Raw genomic sequence first — 20,074 nt, forward strand, 5'->3', positions numbered from 1 at the left:
CAATTTTGGGGTTTGCCATAAGCCGCGCGTGGCGCTGTCGCCACCTAGCGCCAGCCTAGCGCCATATCTGTGCTGATCGTGACAGACGCGTTTTGTTAGAGAGTGAGTCTTCTGTACCTATACTATTATTTATTATGTGGTACTATTTAGTTTGTATAAAAACTATAAAATACTGCATTGCTGTCTTCACCCGCTTTTGATAGTTTGCACGGCAAAGTAAAAACGCAGGGTGAAGCCTACACGTGTAGAGGTAGAGGCCTCTTTATACATATAGGTACCTACATTGATAGTCATTAAAAAATAATCTATCTGTGCCCTATGTATCTATACTATTATGTAGGCCGGCCGGCAGCCGGTTACCGTGTACCAACATAATAAGTGAAACACCTGTGCTAAAAAACTGTGAATAACAACTATAACATAGACACTACAATATAAATATTACTTTATTTTAGTGTAAAATTATGTAGTTTACGTTATAGTAATACAATACGGCGATTATATCAAATTATAAAAATAAAGAGGACTAAAAAGAAACATTGATTTGACTCGTAATGTTGGCTAGCTTGAGCGCAAAATGGCCGATAGCGTTACCCGCTCGACCAATAGGAAAAGAGCTCGTCAGACTAGAGTTGTACGCGATGCGTTTTGCGAAGCTCTATCGATATCGATGTCGATATTGCGCTTAGGAGACAACTTTTGTGACCGGATTTTCGCAGGCAACCCTATACCATTGTATTTGCAATAAAATTACCATCATTTTGATGTATAATTCAAGCGTCAGACAGATGAGTGCAATTATCTATATAAAATCACCTCTTTAAACACGGCAACCACATAATAGTGACCGGAAAAAGATAGGCAACCTAGTTGATTTATGTTGTACAAGTTGTATATTTTCCATTAACAAATCGGTGAAATTTGGCGAATTTTCAAATTTTTTTATAATATAGCCTTGACCATATTTCTTTAGGCAACCCTATTTATTTATGTTCTGGAACATATTTTATTTCATATTTTCATAGTTTCATCCGTCAGACAGATTGGTGAAGGTCGACCATAGAATCGGGATCGTGGGATCTTAGACCATAAAGACGAACAATTCAAAGCTAATTCAGTCCAGTAACGCGTTTGAATAGTCAAGAGTGATAGAGAGGCAGAAACCGAACTTCCGATTGTCGTGTTTCACGGTAAGCCATGTGATTAATCATATTGCTAACCTAGTGACGCCCTCTTATTAAGTACCAAGTTACCAACGTATTTAAATCAATATACTTTTGGTCGACTGGTCTTGTTATATTTGTAAAATGTATTTTAAAAATAAAATAAAAAGTTTACAATAATTTATTTCAAATAACTAAATAGTTTAGTGGAAAACTCAACAGTAAAACAATCATATCAACTTAAATAAAACCTGTGTAGGTGTGTCGCAATGCGTCATTTTTATCGATACCGAATTTCGGCTTCGCATCACTAGCGACCACCGCTCCGCTACATTGCTTGCGCGAAACGAATTTCGGCGTATTCTTCAACTAGCTACCACGAAAGTACGTGGTGCGTGCGGAGCAAAAAAAAATTATAGTGTTAAGTAATTTAATAGTTCACATTCAACAAAATGAGGGAAATCGTGCACATTCAAGCTGGACAGTGCGGCAACCAGATCGGCGCTAAGGTAAATACTTAACACTTATTCTTTTGTTACGATTAACGGATAAAAGTCGTTCGGATTTTGAACCTCCGGCCGGCATTTTGTGGCCGGTACGTGAAATTGGCCACAAAGAGAAAATGACATCATTCTTGTCGGCTGCTGGGGCGGTAATTATGTCGTAATTGTTGGGAAATTAATACTAAAACGATTTCTCTCATACGAGTGGGTGTGGCCGTTTGCTCGAGTAACAGTAATAATTTCTTTCATAATCATATCTTAGCCGTTTGTCTATAAATGCCAAGTTTTGTGCACTTTGGAATTCTACTTGGCGTGATTTTCGTCGGAATCTGTAATCGTACAACGCCTGTATCGATCGGTCGCAAAGTAGCGGTGACTAGGCCTTCCACGTGTCTCGCTTCGCCATTCTGATACAGAGATCAATTTCTGAGAATTTTTGCTTACGTGACCGGCCGGTTTTTCGGTATCTATCTTATCAAAGTGCATGTCTCAAATGTTTGTTTCGCGCACATCAAAAGCTCTTTATCTTGATAGTGCGTGCAATTGTAAACGCGCTCTAAAGATAACTTTCAATAATTTATTGCCCTGTAATATTTAAATTTAAGTCGTTAATCCCCGTTTCCCGCCACGAAAAATCCGTTAAAAGGGCACGCTTGTTATGAACCCTGCTCAAGGTTATTTAGGCGTCCCGTAGATAAGGGACGACCAATCACAGGCCGCCGTTCGTATCGTTCGAATTTTAATTGTACTGAGAAAAAACCGTTACAGCAGATGCGGTAGGCATGGTGTTTAATTTCTGTTTTCTGTTATTATTCTTAAGTCTATTAAAAATTACGATTCTATTGTTTAGGTAGGTATTTTATTAAGAGTTTATCTAGGTAGTTGCTAGTTATTAGCAAGGTAATCTAAAGCCTTCTTGAATAATACCTAACTGCTTTTTGTCAAATGGTATTTTTAACCTTAGTATCGAACGCTGCTACGTGAAATTGTAGGTAGGTTCACAGACCAGTAAAAAAACGTTGGTAATTTATCGTTTTTCATTCCTATCTGGCTATTTACCTATAGTCGCGGGTACAGATACATACCTATAAATTTGTACTTGACAATAAATACGTCAGTTGATAATGGAAAGTGCTGACAATTTAATTGCTAACTAAGTGCCGCACCAATTTTAGCAAAAAAAATATAACCAATTAACGATATTTGCATAATTCCGTTGTTAAAATGAGGAAGAGCTAACGAACTGAATTCTCGAGCAGGGGTCGATGAACTTCCGCGTGTTAAAATAGCGCGGAAACAGTTCACGACAAGCAAAGGTACAATTTTATGAGTGCAATGGCCAAAATAGCGATAGTTAAGATAGTAGGTGCTGGCGTAACTATACTTTGAAATTTTTGTCGGACTCGCGCACTAAGGGTTCCGTACCGTTGCGCAAAAAACGGCAAAAATATAACTTGTATGCCCCACTTAAATATTTAGTTGTTTTTAGTATTTGTTGTTATAGCGGCAACAGAAATACGTCATCTGTGAAAATTTCAACTGCCTAGCTATCACGGTTCATTAGATACAGCCTGGTGACAGTCAGACTGACGGAAAGCGGAGTCTTAGTAATAGGGTCCCGTTTACCCTTTGCGTACGGAACCCTAAAAACCTCTGTTAGGAGCGGTACAGTCACCTGCATATGTTACACAACGAAGGCCGCAAAAATATCTGACAGTATTTCGTGTCACATGTTTTCGCGGCCTTCGAAGAGTAACATTATTGCAGATGACTGTACGTTTAGGCACAGAATAACTAATAGTACAGGTACAGAAGACTCCACAAAACGCGTCTGTTACGATCAGGACAGATATGGCCGCTAGGTGGCGACAGCGCCACGCGCGGCTTATGGCAAACCCCAAAATTAGGGTCGAACGGATGTACTTTTAGCTACCTGTACGGTTACCATCAGTTTGTCACTGACATAAACGTCGTCGAGAACGTAATTTACTTTCTATACATCCCGTTTGCACTAATATGCGAGTGCGACAGATGTATAGAAAGTAAATTACGTTCTCGACGGCGTTTATGTCAGTGACAAACTGATGGTAACCGTACTGTAGCAAAGCGACGAAATCGCGAAGTGAGACACGCCTGGTTTAGGTACCTACTTGATAGATAACGTAGATATGATATCCTGTAATTCTGTGAACTAAAGGTTTGTATACTTACGCTATTACTCAATGATACGTATTATTCGTAGTGGTATTATTCAATGATACGTTCTACAAAGTATGTGACGTTTCAATCGCCATAAGCTTCTTTTCCTAGGGAACGACACAATAGGAAAGCCAGATGGTGGTAGCTAATCAAGTTAATTACTTACACAGGGACGGGTTGTCTGAGTACGGGAAACTCTACCTTATGTTTTATAATACAGGGCACATTTTTAGGGTTCCGTACCCAAAGGGTAAAACGGGACCCTATTACTATGACTTCGCTGTCCGTCCGTCCGTCCGTCTGTCAACAGGCTGTATCTCACGAACCGTGATAGCTAGACAGTTGAAATTTTCACAGATGATTTATTTCTGTTGCCGCTATAACAACAAATACTAAAAACAGAATAAAATAAAGATTTAACTGGGGATTCCCATACAACAAACGTGATTTTTGACCAAAGTTAAGCAACGTCGGGAGTGGTTAGTACTTGGATGGGTGACCGTTTTTTTTTGTTTTTGTTTTTTGCATTATGGTACGGAACCCTTCGTGCGCGAGTCCGACTCGCACTTGCCCGGTTTTTCAGACTGGAGTAAATAATAGATTTCCAGAAGACTGATAGGACTTATTAGCTTATTACTAAAGTAAAAATTGGTAAGAAACATCATCATATTGAAGCATTTAAGCCAGAGTTTTGTTTTAATCAAATTAAACAGTGATATAGGGTCTTATTTTACTAGACTTAGCAGTTGTGTAGGGCAGCGGTCGGCAACCTTTTAGCAGCCAAGGGCCACATAGTAGTTAACGAAGATGACGCGGGCCGCACTTTGGTAATATTTGTGACTTTAGCAGACATTGTCGTTCGTCAGTATTACATACAGAATAACCAGGAGGCTCGCGGGCCGCATGCGAGAGGTTGGCGGGCCACATGCGGCCCGCGGGCCGCGGGTTGCCGGCCGCTGGTGTAGGGTATACCTACTAGACATTAATTTCTAGTTTCATGATCTTTTGAACCCCATTTTACATGTCCAAAAATATCAGGCATAATAATTATGCCAACACCATTGGTACAAGCTAGCAAATAGGGTCATTGCGCTAGTTTTTGTCCACTTGACGAAATTTGAATATAAACCTTCATTGGTGAACAAATTTGGACTTATTGCAATCCTTAACATCTAAACAATTTATCTAACTACACAAATATTTCGTAAGTAGCAAATTAAAAATGAAATGTATTATTTGCTAATCTGTCAAGTGGAGGGAAATTGGCACTGGACGGTAAACTGACGCAATTATCCTATTGTTATGTATCAGATAGGTAGCATCAGTTCTACACTTAATTAACTTAAATAATGCCTAGTTTTTTTAGGGTTCCGTACCCAAAGGGTAAAACGGGACCCTATTACTAAGACTTCGCTGTCCGTCCGTCCGTCCGTCCGTCCGTCTGTCCGTCTGTCTGTATCTCACGAACCGTGATAGCTAGACAGTTGAAATTTTCACAGATGATGTATTTCTGTTGCCGCTATAACAACAAATACTAAAAACAGAATAGAATAAAGATTTAAATGGGGCTCCCATACAACAAACGTGATTTTTGACCAAAGTTAAGCAACGTCGGGAGTGGTCAGTACTTGGATGGGTGACCGTTTTTTTTTTTGCTTTATGGTATGGAACCCTTCGTGCGCGAGTCCAACTCGCACTTGCCCGGTTTTTTTTAATGGAAATCATAAATCTACGCGGACAGTGTCGCGGGCAGTATTATTATTATGGATTAAGTAAGCAAGTCACGTTCCTACCTTAACCAGCAACGCCTACACGTACCAAATCTAATTTAATCTCCGCCTTAATTGGATAAAAGTATCGCCAATTAGTGTGCTCGAGTGGAAAACAATAGCTAGTCCACTAGAGAAAAGTTTAAATGAGAGAGTAGTAGAGCGATTAGATATATCGGAGCGCCCAAGTTGCTCACAAATATCTCAACACGCCTCATTGGGGCTGTCCATAAACTACGTCATCTAGTTTTGACCCCCCCCCCACCCCCTAAAATCAATTAAAAATCATGCTTCGAATGACCCCGTTTCCTCCTACCATCACCCGATGTCCAGACCCCCCATCCCTAATTTAAAATTACGTAATTTATGAATAGCCCCATTGTCAAGGCGTTAAATGTGTTCAGATATTTTTGAACACCTCGACCGCTCCGAGATATCTGATGGATGGCGCTGTACATTAGAGAAAAGTTATACAATGAGTCGACTAGGTAGTAAAATTTAGCTTTACTTGCTAACTTCGCGTCGAGAAACTTGTTAGAGAAAGCTTTCCATGCCGAGTCTTGGCTAGGCGTTTCTTGTATACCTAGGTATTGAAAGCATGTACTAGGTATGTGTAGGTGCTGGCTGACAGTAGTTAGGTACTTGGGTTTATTTCTGTACTTCTTTATAGGATATTAGTGACATAAAACTTGCTTGTATGATAACATCTATATAAATGTTGTATAAAAACTTATAAACTAAAATTATACTAAATTAATAAAAATAAAACCTAAACTACAATAAAAAATCGCCCCTCGGCAGGGTACCGTAGACGCTGGCAGCATTACCTCGCTGAATTGCAATGCTTATGCGTTGTGCGAGGAAGCTGCCAGCTCTACGGTCCCCAGTTACATCCACCAGCCTCTTTGCTAATGCGCCGAAAAATAACATCTTAGTTCTCAGCAGCATTATTTTCTATAACAAATTTAATTCGCCATATCACCCCTTACAAGTTATAATCATAGTTAGCTTGTCAGCTGCACTTTACTGTGTTTTACCATCTCTGTGACATTCGCATTGTCAATCCGTGAAGATACATTTTAAACTGCCAAGAAATGGCACCAAAGTAGAATACCAGTAAATGACTGGCAGGCAGACGGCAAAGTTTTGCCATTAAATTAGCTGTAATAACAGTCACTTTTTTATCAAAATGAGTGTTAGCAAAAGGCATAAAAACTTGACTATCGTCCAACTCGCCTGACAAACTGCAATATCCCGGAAAAAGTATTTTTTCCAGCACATTGGCGTGTTGCCAGATCGATATCACATGTTTCCCTTAAGAATCCGTATATTTTTAGTAAATACTTCTAACATGCGTGATATTCGAGTTAAATCAACAGGAAGTCGTTAGAAAACAATAACCCGTTAATCTACGCTATGTTAATTAAGAAACTATGTAACGTATTTATTTTTAAATAAGCACCTTCTATTCTTTCATATCTAATTTGATGTATCATCAATATTATTCATACAATTCGGTATATTGAATGAACAATAGACCTATTTGTTTTGCGCCTGCATTCCATTCACGACGAAACAAATCATACCTCGCTATCTGATCGATCATACTCTTTATTAATAACGCTGATCTTATCACAAGAAGCACTCACGGCCGAGTAGAAAGGAGAGAGATTATCTCTGCGCACAATTTCATGTTAATGTGAGAGTATTGTACAGTGCAGTATGGAGAGTTATGCTTATTTCGTCCCACTGAGCCGGCGCCGCGACCCGGCGCCCCCTGATTTACAGCTTGACAGACTGACAAGGCAAAGCTCCCAAATAAGAAACTTGCCCCGCGCTCTCCGCTTATATGGTGCCGTTACATAAAGCCACGAAAGTGGGCGGTCATCTCGCTTAAGGCCAGTTTTTTTGCAATTTGCGCAACTACTGATTCATACCGTTTACATTCAGCCTTATATGGCTAATGTAATGCATCTGTAGGATCGATAATGTTACGCAAAAGTACGCCCTCGGAAATATGCTAATGGGGACAGGCGATTCGTTTGTTTCGAGCGCAGTTGCCTAGGCGACCGGTGACTCATCCGAGCCCACACGCACCGTACCAGTCTGCGGTGCTCTCTTCCTTTTTGAGAATCAAAACACGCGTGTGTTTTGTTTAACACTTACTGATATTTTTTTCTTTTGTTACAGTTCTGGGAGATCATCTCAGACGAGCACGGCATCGACCCCACCGGCGCCTACCATGGCGACTCGGACCTGCAGTTGGAGCGCATCAACGTTTACTACAATGAGGCCTCCGGCGGCAAGTACGTGCCCCGCGCCATCCTGGTGGACTTGGAGCCCGGCACCATGGACTCTGTCCGCTCTGGACCTTTCGGACAGATCTTCCGCCCCGACAACTTCGTGTTCGGACAGTCTGGCGCCGGCAACAACTGGGCCAAGGGTCACTACACTGAGGGCGCCGAGCTCGTAGATTCAGTCCTAGACGTCGTACGCAAAGAATCAGAATCCTGCGACTGCCTCCAAGGCTTCCAGCTCACACACTCGCTCGGCGGCGGCACCGGATCCGGTATGGGCACACTCCTCATTTCAAAAATCAGAGAAGAGTACCCTGACAGAATAATGAACACATATTCAGTTGTACCTTCGCCTAAGGTGTCAGATACAGTAGTAGAACCTTACAATGCCACACTCTCAGTCCACCAGCTAGTCGAAAACACAGACGAAACCTACTGCATCGACAACGAGGCTCTCTACGACATCTGCTTCCGCACGCTCAAACTGTCCACCCCCACGTACGGCGACCTCAACCACCTCGTGTCGCTCACCATGTCCGGCGTCACCACGTGTCTGCGGTTCCCCGGTCAACTGAACGCCGACCTTCGCAAACTGGCCGTGAACATGGTACCCTTCCCGCGTCTGCACTTCTTCATGCCCGGGTTCGCGCCGCTCACGTCCCGCGGCAGCCAGCAGTACCGCGCGCTGACCGTGCCCGAGCTGACGCAGCAGATGTTCGACGCCAAGAACATGATGGCGGCGTGCGACCCGCGCCACGGCCGCTACCTCACCGTGGCCGCCATCTTCCGCGGTCGCATGTCCATGAAGGAAGTCGACGAGCAGATGCTCAACATCCAGAACAAGAACTCGTCCTACTTCGTGGAATGGATCCCCAACAACGTGAAGACCGCCGTGTGCGACATCCCGCCCCGCGGTCTCAAGATGGCCGCCACCTTCATTGGCAACTCCACCGCCATCCAGGAGCTGTTCAAGCGCATCTCGGAGCAGTTCACGGCTATGTTCAGGCGCAAGGCTTTCTTGCATTGGTACACTGGCGAGGGCATGGACGAGATGGAGTTCACCGAGGCCGAGAGCAACATGAACGACCTGGTGTCGGAGTACCAGCAGTACCAGGAGGCCACCGCCGACGAGGACGCCGAGTTCGACGAGGAACAGGAGCAGGAGATCGAGGACAACTAAGCGTCCTCCCTCCCCCCTCGTCCCTCTACTCACACTACCCCAGTCCCGTCTCCCGCGAACCGCGTCGCGTGATGACTGCATTTTTTTGCTTCGATAGTATTTTTTACCGAGTACTTTTTTACAATATTTTTGACATTTAGTTCCCCACCTCTAGGGAGTACACATTGATGTTGCGATGCATGAATAGCGGTTACATTCCCGGTTGTTTTCCTTGCCGAAGGGCGGCTCTCTCTAATGTTTATTACCGAATAAACAGTTTCCGAAATGACGTGGCCCCTTCCAAACCATCGTATGGTGCTGAATACGCGACACGAAAGGAAAAGATCTTTTTGATAAGGCTGAACCATGAGTTTTTAATACCTAAGTTAATTATTAATTCTTTGTTTTGTAACCAGTGTGATTTTTATTGGCTTTTTTACTAAAAAGCTAATTGTCGTACAATTTTTCGAAGTCGATCAAAGTTTTTAATTATTATATTCCAGCTGGTGAATAATAAAATACATTGAATTTATTTACATCGTTTTATTTAAATTAGATACAAATTCTTTAACAATACTTTAACAATAATTATGTTAATTATATTCAGATACCAATAATTTACATTTGTAGATTCAATCAGTCAACAAAGTTTTAGTCCAGTCCACTTCTTATTTATTTCATTTTAGAGTTGTGATAACCATTGCATTGCATTGGTCAAATTGAAATTTGTTGACTTAATTTACTATTAATTTCTTGCAAAAACCTAGAATACCTAGATGAATCACATATATATATCGGCGGCCGATCGAAAGATCAGGCAGATCGTAATGTTCCTGTGTATTGTTTTGAGGATAGTGACATTAAACCAATATATAGACAAGATAGGTTCGTTAGGTTGCTTCAGATGCCCGAAGGGCAAACTGTTCAGAAATAGGAGCCCCGCCATGCGGGACTCCTTCGACTCATGGAACAAATCAAAGATTTTCACGTTTCACGATATGCCTAGGAATTTCACGATTTGCCTGATCTTACGATCGTCCGCCGACATATACATAGCAAGGACAAATCATACTTCTCTGGTTTACACATACGGATATAGAATACATCTGCTTGATATGAATGAATATGCTGATATTAGTGCACCATTTCCAAGATATTGGGCGAAACTTCAACTAAAGTCCCTGTTTTCCATATAAAATCAAAAAATGCCAGTTGTCTAGTAATCTAGGTTACCTAAGTAAAACTGCTAACTGGCATGCATATCGTATGCATTTGCATGTGGCACCGGATCCCACACTTCCTTGGCCAGATAACGGGAGTCGACAGGCCATGTATCACGTAACTGGTACTATTAGCTAGCCTGTCCGCATTACTATATTGGCTTGAGGATTAACTGTTAATATTATCTAGGTACCTTTAGATACCGATTAAGATAATTCATACTAAGATTAGCTAAAATAAAAAATTTAGACACTGAAGTATTTCCACTACTCCTGGCTCCATCATCAGATCAGATCGAAGGTACAACACAACCAAGTTATTGTATAGTCATCTGGAATTCTGGATTGCATTTTCAAAATTACATATCGATCTGGCTTGTTCATTTTATATCATTGTTAGTTCCTTTAGGCACTAGTTATTTACGACTTTTACGAGTGTAAATTGGCTTATCAATTTGGTAGGCATATAGAATATAGATATAATGCCTGATACAATATCATTTGAGTTTATTACCTACCTATTAGGAATACCTTGTAGCAAACATGTGCCTACAAAATTTTACCGAGGTCAAGGGATCCCAATGTTTTTATTATTCTTCGATTCCTTAGGGGCTGGCGAAAGCATACATTCCTGATTAGGCTAATAGGAATTAGATTTTCGATTTGGTTCAGTGATATTTCCAACAACTTAGATAGGTATTTATTTAGCTAGATAGATTTCATATGAACGCTATAAAATTTTATTACTCTGAAATCCTTATTAAGCTTGTAGAAGATATTTTAAATCAAAAATAGGTGTGTTTACTACTCATCGCATGTGTGATTCACCCAAGTTATTCATCCAGCCGATATGGTAAAGCCGTCCGCCTCCAAAACTAAACACGCCGGCTGTTGATTCACAAATATATTATGTCACGTAGGAACATATACGTGCATATATAGGGACACAAATCAATGCGAAGACGTGCCATGTTTTCTAGAGACCGGCCGTGATGTACGTAAAAGATTTATTTCTAATGATTAGTGGCCTAAATGCGCTCAGCTATTTCTAAATTATCGCCAATACCGAACTGACATACTTTTATATGATCAGAAACCATTTCTACAATTTCATCTGTTAATCGCCCGGTGTCTTTAAGAATTTTCACTAATTCGCTCATTGTGAAAAGCGAGTGTGCAGTGACGCCATTCCTTTTGAGCACAGTAGCGCCACCTTGTTCACGGTCGAGTACTACTACGGCGTCGGTGACGCTTAAGCCTTCGTGGCGTAGCGTGCTTACTGTTTCTAGCAAACTGCCGCCAGATGTCACAACGTCCTCTACAACGAGACATTTTTGCTTTGGTTGGAAGATTCCTTCGAGGATTTTCCTGGTGGCGTAGAGTTTTGTTTCCTTCCTTTTCATGATCATGGGTGTTCCGGTGTTGACGGCCATGACGGCTGTGATCGGGAGGGCGGCGTACGGCACCCCGCATAGGATGTCGTGCCTTATCTCGGCTGCTAGGTTTTGGAGATGCACCGCTACCGCCATCTGTGTAGAGAAAGGAGAGTTATCAATGCTGTTATGTGTATTTTCAAAAGATGTCGCTAGCTAGACATTTTTTTTTTTTCTCTTTATTTTTAGAGCTTGTCACCGAGGTGAACATGTCGCTCCATAAAAAACCACAAATTAATATATTCTTACAACTAACTTATTCTACATACTAAAGCCTTTCGTACAAGCTGCAATAGCGCCATGGCGGCGTCCGACAGAGGAGCAGCCAGGACGCTATTGCAGCCCCCAACATCAAACATATTATTATGGCTTGAAAAAGCCAGTTGTATCCGAGCAGCTTCATTCCGGGCACATTCCATTATAACATGGTACACGTCTTCTAATACATCACATTCATCACAATTAGGAGAAAGAACTTTCTTCATTAAATAACCGAATTTATTCAATGGGATATGTCCAGAACGTAGTCTCATCATCAATACAATGTCACGTCTATTAAGAAAACAATCAATCCACGGTGTCATTAAAGGATGAGGTTGGATCGTCTTGTACCAAATACCCTTCTCTGTTGATCTCTTATCAAAGTATTCTTTCCATAAAGTATAGGTTCTCTGTTTGGCTAAAATGATACAATCCGTATAAAAAGGCAAGGTATTACATTCTACTCCACCATGACAAGCCAGCCTGGCTATGGAATCCACTACTTCATTACCGGCTATACCTACATGAGATGGAATCCATTGCAGAATTATGGTCTTATCTTGCGATTGTAATTTATCAATGATATTTAAAATGGAATAGGCAACCGGGAGACATCGATGTTTCGTGGTACACCGAGCAATATGCTGCAGAGCACTTTTAGAATCGGACAGAATGACTATATGATTGCAATCTAGGGATTGAATGTAGGATAAGGCCTCAGCAATGGCAACCAACTCGGCGTGCATTATTGACATATCATATTTTATATGTAATTTAACAGATACGTTCGATTGAGGGTCATAAATCGCAGCACCTAATGAGTTTTTTTCCTTAGAACCGTCGGTATATATGCAATAAAATCCAGAGTAATTGGTACGTAAAAAATTGTTAACAAAAGTTCTTAGGGAAACTTTGTCATACTCGCGCTTAGATTTGTTAATAGAAGTAATGTTTAACTTAATAGATTTAGAAATATCTATATGATTTACCCATTGGTCCAAAGTAAACATTTCTAATACTTTACTGGAATACATAGTTGTTAACTTATACATATTATGAATGGTAAGAAGCAGAGGTTTTTTATTTCGCAAAGTGTCTCGAACTTGTAAGTCATTATTTAATCCATCTAAGAGTTTGATAGTTGTGTTATCTTCAAAAGATCTAGATTTTAGCCAAAACTTGGATGCCAAATAGATGCGACGAATGTACGAACGGTTGTACACACAATTCGCATTCCATTGCGTGTATAGGAGTAGACTTAATAAAACCGCCGATAGTCCTCAATGACTGATTTTGAATTTTATCGAGTTTGTACAAATGAGAATCGCAACTATCGTCGTAAAGAAAAGACGCATAATCTATTCGACTACGAATCACAGCAAAGTATAATCTTCGGAGATGTTTTGGATGGACACCCCATCCCGGTCCAACTAAAACTTTTAAAACATTGGAATATTTCTGAATCTTTTGAGCTAATTCGTTAATATGTTTTTCCCACCTAAGAGATCGATCCAACCACATTCCTAGATACTTAACACACTCGACTAACTCTATTTTTTTATCATTAATTTTGATGCTTACAGGTTTTCTATTAATACCTTTTTTAAATACACATAACTTAGTTTTAGATGAAGATATTTCAAGACCGAGATTATTCAGAAATTTGTTAAAAACATTAAGGGACTTTTGTAATACATCCTCGGCCTCCTCTATAGATTTCTTTGTAACATATAAAATATAATCATCTGCATACTGTGAAAAGTAAACACTTGTAATTGATTTTTGAATATGCAAAGTATAAACATTAAAAAGCAATGGCGAAGTAGGATCTCCCTGAGCCAACCCGCGACCAGTTGATCTTCTTAACATAGATGCATCAGTTTGTATTGTGAGGTATCTTTCCTTTAAGAAATTCCATAGATATCGACAAATATGATGTCCAACTCGTAGCCTGTCAAGTATTTCAATTAAAATGGGAACATTTACATTATTATATGCATTTTCAATATCTATGAAACACCCCAAAGTGATCATATTTTTTGAAAATCCGGTCTGAATCCGACTAACTAAGCTACTTAAATTATCCAAAGATGATCGACACTTTCTAAAACCAACAGTTTCTTCGGCAAACATACATCTTTTTTCTATGAACCATTCCACCCTCCTATTTATCATAGAATGAAATATTTTACACACACATGAAATTAAAGAGATTGGTCGAAGAGCAGAGTCAGAGGAGGGGTCTCTTCCGGGTTTAGGTATCGGGACTACACTAATTTCTCTCCACTGAGTAGGGACAAAACCTATGGAGTAGAAATTATTGTACAATGATAATAGTAAGAGTTTTCCTTTCTCAGGAAGATTTTTAATCATAGAAAAAGCGATCCCATCATGACCCGGAGCAGTATCTTTTGGTTTAATGCAAGAATCTAATTCATGTAATGTAAATGGTTCGTCTATAACCGTGCCACCCGACTCAATCACTGGCGTCGGCGGAGATACATAATCTGGCGTGAGAGAACAAAGAAGATTATGAGCTTTTTCTGCACTAACATGAGGCCGAGAAGACCTATAGCCCTTTACCCATTTCATCCGAGACCAAACTTCAGAGGCTGATGAGGACTCGCTTATGGAGTTGCAAAATTGTTGCCAACTTTCATTTCTACGCGTTCTAATAAGTCTCTGAGTGTCTCTTATCTTAGCCTGAAGTTCCTCAAGATTTTGTGGTGTAGGATTTCGTCTGAACAATGAGAGAGCTAAACGTCTTTCGGCAACGGCTTTGGATAAAGCCTGGTTCCAGTATGGTTTTGGTTGGAATTTTTTTGCTGGATTATTGTTAATTTTAATATATGGTATGAAAAGATCAGCAGCTTCATTTATAATACTTAAAAAACAATTATATGATTCTTGAGGAGCTTCAGGCAAAGACAAATCAGCAAACTTATTTTCTAAATACGTTCTGTACTCATTCCATTGAGCCTCTTTATAGTTTCTCTTTGGTACAGCAGAGTTAACACAAGAATTTAAATATGTAGAAATCTTTATAATTAGGTGATCGCTTCCTAATGATTCTTTCATAACGTTCCAATTAAATGCAAAATAAAGATCAGTAGATACTATAGAAATATCTGGAGACGACTCCTGTAACATTCCATTCACTAGGCGCACTCTTGTGTGGCTGTGATCATTAAGAGAAACTAGATTACAGTCCACAAGAGAATCATATATTTGAGTGCCGCGAGTATCCGTTTTATATGACCAGTTGGTGTGATGGCCATTAAAGTCACCCATGATAATCACGTTATGTTGCACGATTGAAAAAATAAAATCCCAATCACTCTGCTGAGTCACTACAGAAGACGGACAGTAAACTGAAATCACGTTTTTAATTTGATCACAATTAAACACTTTAACGTAGACAACTTCTACACCAGGATTAGGGTGTTGAACACGACAATGCTCAGACTTAATCGATTTATGCGTAAGGATTGCAACACCACCATATCCATCTGATCTGTCCGCCCTATATATATTATAATTACTAATGCGAAAATAACAGTCGGAATCTAACCATGTTTCACTAAGTGCCGCTATATGGATTTTCTCCTGAATAAGTAGATTTTCAAATGATACTAACTTTGGTCTAATACTCTGTGCGTTCCATTGCAACATGTTAAGTCTGCACTGCTTTAAATTACTAGCCATCTGTGGCGTTAAAAAAGGATTTTAAGCAGGACATGTCAAGTATATTCTTCATAACAAAAGATAAAAGCCATTCTAATCCAGTTTGAACCCCTAATTTTATTTTTTCAACTATCGTCAAGTTTTTCATGAATATGATATCTTTTAACTTATCAATTAGTGAACTAAACTTAAGTTTATTTTCACTTACTTCCTTGGGTTTGCTCGTTATTTCTGGTAGAACGTCATTATCATCAGTTTCCATACTTGATAAGTTATTATCAGATATACTGTCATCTTTTTCTCTCACTTCGGCCTTCCTGCGTTTAGGTTTAGTACGGCTTGCCTTTTTAGATGGAGTAAACGATATATTTTTTTTACCTGGGGCATCACTATGAACTTCAGCTTGGGTCACCACTACTTTTGCATATGCTGGTTCGATTACCGCAGGCTCCACTGTTGATTTTTCAGCCACTGAAGTCGTCTCAGTTGTCCGAAGCGTAGGGGGAAAGTTTTCCTGATACATTGATGCCGCCGGGGCTGGCGGGCTACTAGAACCTGGTTCATATTTATTCAACGCCTTTTTATATGTACAATTAAATTCAGCCATAATCTTCCTTATGTTTCTTTCTTTTTGGTAGAGTGGACAAATTTTGTCTAAAGCCATGTGATTTCCTAAGCAATTACGACATGTGAATACAGTTGTCTCGCAATTTGAATGTTGGCCTCCACACTTAGGACAAGTAGATTTTTTGGAAAAGTATAGCTAGACATAAAAATACAAAATAGGTTCAATAGGGTCGGACAGTAGAAGTATTTACAGATGGCGCCAGCGTAGGTTTTACCTGTAGGTCCTAGGAAATGTATCAAATTCTTGTTTACTTTGAGAGTTTTGGCCTTAATGATCTTTAAGCCAAATCTCATAAAACCAAAAGAGAGGCAGGTATTTAAAAGCCTATGGATTAAAATGGTGACTGATAAGACCTTCATCGTGACTAGGGAATGCTCCCGGTACTGAGTTTGTATGGCGAGAACCGGGAATTCCCGGTTCCGGTACTGTGTTTGTATAGAAAACCAGTACCGGGAGCACTCCCTAATCTTGACCAAATCTTGACATATTATACTAGATAAAATCAGATTTGGTAATTCATCAGAAATTATTCTTATAAGATGCAATCCTTGGTGTCTCATTAGAAAAAGTTCTTTCTCATTAGAACTATATTTTAATCTACTTACTTCGAAAGAACGGCATGCATTATTTTATTATTAATTAGAAAACTAACGCAACCTCTTTACCGCAATAGTCAACTCATCTTTAATTCTTAATTTAGATCGCAATTTTGAGTACCAAGTAGGTAATATAATAGGTCTATGGTAGAGTAGAGATTAACAGTCTTTACTTCGTATATTAATTTGTCTCTGGTGTGTGTACTTACTAGGGTAACATAAACTAAAAATAAACTATACAGAGTTGACCAGTTGACACATTATACACAATTATACATCGATTGATTGACTTCGTTTCAAGCCTTGAAATTCAAGGCAGCAGCCGCAGCAGGTATGTAGGTCGGATAAAGCCCTTCCGTAAAACTGGACTATTTATTTTAATGACATGTCGTGGTTTAATTTTTGTTTGCATATATAGTATAAATAATTATGTTTTAAGTTAAATTGTTTTATATATTTGAGAGTGGACTGCATCGTCTGGTGCGGAGTTGTGCATACTTGGATGATTGTGCAACCCTTAAGTCAGGTTTAAGGCTCGAGGCTTATAAATACAGATTAACTTTTACTACTAATACTAACTAGGTATTTAACCTCTAGCCGCCCATACGTCAAACCTTGCCAAGCTAAATGAAATTTTATTTTGTCAACACAAAGTTCAAATTAGAATGGAACAGGAGGCCTTTTTATAGGTCTCTGGGCGGCTAGAGGTTAATTCGAAAACTACTCTATCCCCAGGGGTTGCCGGTAATCCTAATTAGGTGTTTTTTCTCGTCATGTAGTATTGAGTAGAAAATTGATTAGGGGATTTAGTTAAGGGATATACGAGGGGTAAAAAGTTTGAGAAAACCTGCTATAGTTTAAGACCTCCACGCGAAAGGAATTCGTAAAACTTTTAACAAACTATTTCGACTAGAAGTTATCATTTTGTCGTCTGCATTCGATAAGAATAGACTGCGCGGGAAACACAAATTCTTACACAAAACCAACTTACAAATACAACTCGAATATCTAAATTTAAATCGATTTTGAAACTTAATCCTTTATAATAAAGTCCAACGGTTAATCTTCTACGTCAATACAGCTGATAAATTTAATTTGTTTGTGGTTAACTTATTTTATTTCGAACGCATCTTGACGTTGGCTATTTTAGAACGCAGCTTATTTTTTTTTTAATAACTGGCGGAAAGTGGCTGAAATGTTGTGGCGTTCAAAACTTTTGTGTTAGTTGGCCAGGCTTTATTTAACTAATGGAATGTGTCGTCTGTATGGGGATTTTAAGCAAGATTAATTGCCGTCATTTTAAAATGTTATTTCTATTTTATGATATGAAACATGAAAATAAAATGCGGAAACTTCTTTTGTATAAGCCAGGCCGGGATAAATCTGCAACTATTTTGATAGCACACGCAGTGCAAGTGTTATTTGAAACGATAAACTTCTATGAAATAATGACGTATAAAATAACACTTGCACTGCGTGTGCTGTCGAAATCGTTAAAGACTTACCGGTTCGGTGACCTCGGTCTAACTTCTATCACAGAATAAATAATAGTACTAAGTACAGAAGACTCACTCTCTAACAAAACGCGTCTGTTACGATCAGCACAGATATGGCCGCTAGGTGGCGAGAGCGCCACGCGCGGCTTATGGCAAACCCCAAAATTGGGGCCTAACGGATGTACTTTTAGCTACCTGTAGCAAAGCGACGAAATCGCGGAGTAAGACACGCCTGCTTCTATGTAAATTTCAAGATAATTTTTTTTTTTACTTTTGTTTGTAATTAATCGGTGTAACTTTGAAAACTTGATTGGTTCGTAAAGGTTGAGTTTTGTTGCTTAGGGGCTGTCCATAAATTACGTCATCGATTTTTGACGATTTTTGACCCCCCCCCCCTACAATCATCCAAAAGTCATGCTTCAAATGACCCCATTTCCTCCTACTTCATGCTACCGTCATCCGATGTCCAGACCTCCCCCCCCCCTAATTTGAAATGACGTAAATTATGAATAGCCCCTTACCGTAGGTGAGCAATTCTCAACAAATTAGTACATTTCGATCACATCTTAGATTTCTATAAAAATTGGTATGCTGGTACTCGTAAAGTACATGAAGCTGAACAACTTCCACCATATTTCCCAAAATGTCCCAGAAAGTTTCTAAGAAACATTCCTTTTTTGTTACCAGATATCCACAGATTTGGTAAGAAGAAGTTTGGTGACTTGATAAGAGACCCAAACGTTCAGCTATCTATAAAATCGATAAACGGGCAAAAATCTAATAAAACCACTAATTTAGAACTAGGCGATAGTTTACCACTATTTGCGTATTTTGGCAATGATTCTACCATAAAACCTAGTTTATTTTATCGACTTTTGCTCCCGGATATCACGGATATGGGGAGTTTTAATAGGAAGACATGACGGATTTCTTTAGGATGGCCCATGCTAGACCGGGCCGGGCCGGGACGGGCCGGAGCGGAGGAGGCGGACTCCACTGCGACCAGGCCCCTATTTCACCACGTTGACAGGTGCGACAATTCCTCAAATGTCACTGTTGCTGACACAGGCACAGGGGGCCTCCATCCATATTGCTGTTTGTCACCAACATTGTATTATTTAAAAAAATATATTATATCGGCAATAAATAGGTATTTCTCTTGCGAAGTTTATGATGATGATGATGACAGTTGTCACAAGATTTAAATAAAAGAATTCTCGGTAATTCTTGACAGGAAATGAGTTCTCTGTCGAAATTTCGTGACAATTGTCGTGTTTCTTGTGACAATTGTAATTGGCATCGCCAAATAAGTACTTATTTATTGGCGATATAATGAACTTTTTTAAATTAAAATGTTGGTGGCAAACAAGCACATCGCCCGTCCGATGGTAAGCGGTTACCGTAGCCTATGGAGGCCTGAGACGTCACCGTCAGTAACAGTGATGTCGACAATTGTCGCACCTGTCACCGTGGTGAAATAGGGACCTGCTCACGAGACCACTTCAGGCAAGCGAATGATGAGTTACCATAATGGTGGGGTGTGACACGATGATCCTCAGATCAAAGTAGATGGGGGTCCGCCGGCCCTCCTTGGCCTCGATGTCGCCCAGGCGGACTGCGCCGGCGTCGAACAGTTCCACCGCGAGCTGCTCACGAGACCACATCT

The 20,074-nt window shown here is 39.9% G+C and overlaps 2 protein-coding genes across 2 annotated transcripts; one reads left to right on the forward strand and one right to left on the reverse strand.

Moving 5' to 3' along the window:
• Positions 1-1,507: 1,507 nt before the first annotated feature.
• On the forward strand, positions 1,508-9,622 carry LOC134673869 (tubulin beta-1 chain). The gene is made up of 2 exons (XM_063531920.1): positions 1,508-1,672; positions 7,825-9,622. The coding sequence occupies exons 1-2, from the start codon at positions 1,616-1,618 to the stop codon at positions 9,109-9,111; spliced, it is 1,344 nt and encodes a 447-aa protein (XP_063387990.1). The 5' UTR covers positions 1,508-1,615; the 3' UTR covers positions 9,112-9,622.
• Positions 9,623-11,338: 1,716 nt separating this feature from the next.
• On the reverse strand, positions 11,339-20,074 carry LOC134673886 (uridine 5'-monophosphate synthase-like). Its single transcript, XM_063531941.1, has 2 exons — positions 19,935-20,074; positions 11,339-11,839 (listed from the first exon to the last, which is right to left on the reverse strand). Exons 1-2 carry the CDS (start codon positions 20,070-20,072, stop codon positions 11,339-11,341), a joined length of 639 nt encoding a protein of 212 aa, XP_063388011.1. The 5' UTR covers positions 20,073-20,074.

The sequence above is a fragment of the Cydia fagiglandana genome, chromosome 19 (assembly GCF_963556715.1).
Source record: "Cydia fagiglandana chromosome 19, ilCydFagi1.1, whole genome shotgun sequence".
Lineage (NCBI taxonomy): Eukaryota > Metazoa > Arthropoda > Insecta > Lepidoptera > Tortricidae > Cydia > Cydia fagiglandana.

What these genes read in the sequence shown, in the direction of transcription:
- LOC134673886 (XM_063531941.1), bottom strand. Translation starts at nt 20,072, where the DNA reads ATGTGGTCTCGTGAGCAGCTCGCGGTGGAACTGTTCGACGCCGGCGCA. An exon ending in TGTCACACCCCACCATTATG is followed by an intron (nt 11,840 to 19,934) that starts GTAACTCATCAT and finishes TTCTCTACACAG; the next exon opens with ATGGCGGTAGCGGTGCATCT.
- LOC134673869 (XM_063531920.1), top strand. Translation starts at nt 1,616, where the DNA reads ATGAGGGAAATCGTGCACATTCAAGCTGGACAGTGCGGCAACCAGATC. An exon ending in GCAACCAGATCGGCGCTAAG is followed by an intron (nt 1,673 to 7,824) that starts GTAAATACTTAA and finishes CTTTTGTTACAG; the next exon opens with TTCTGGGAGATCATCTCAGA.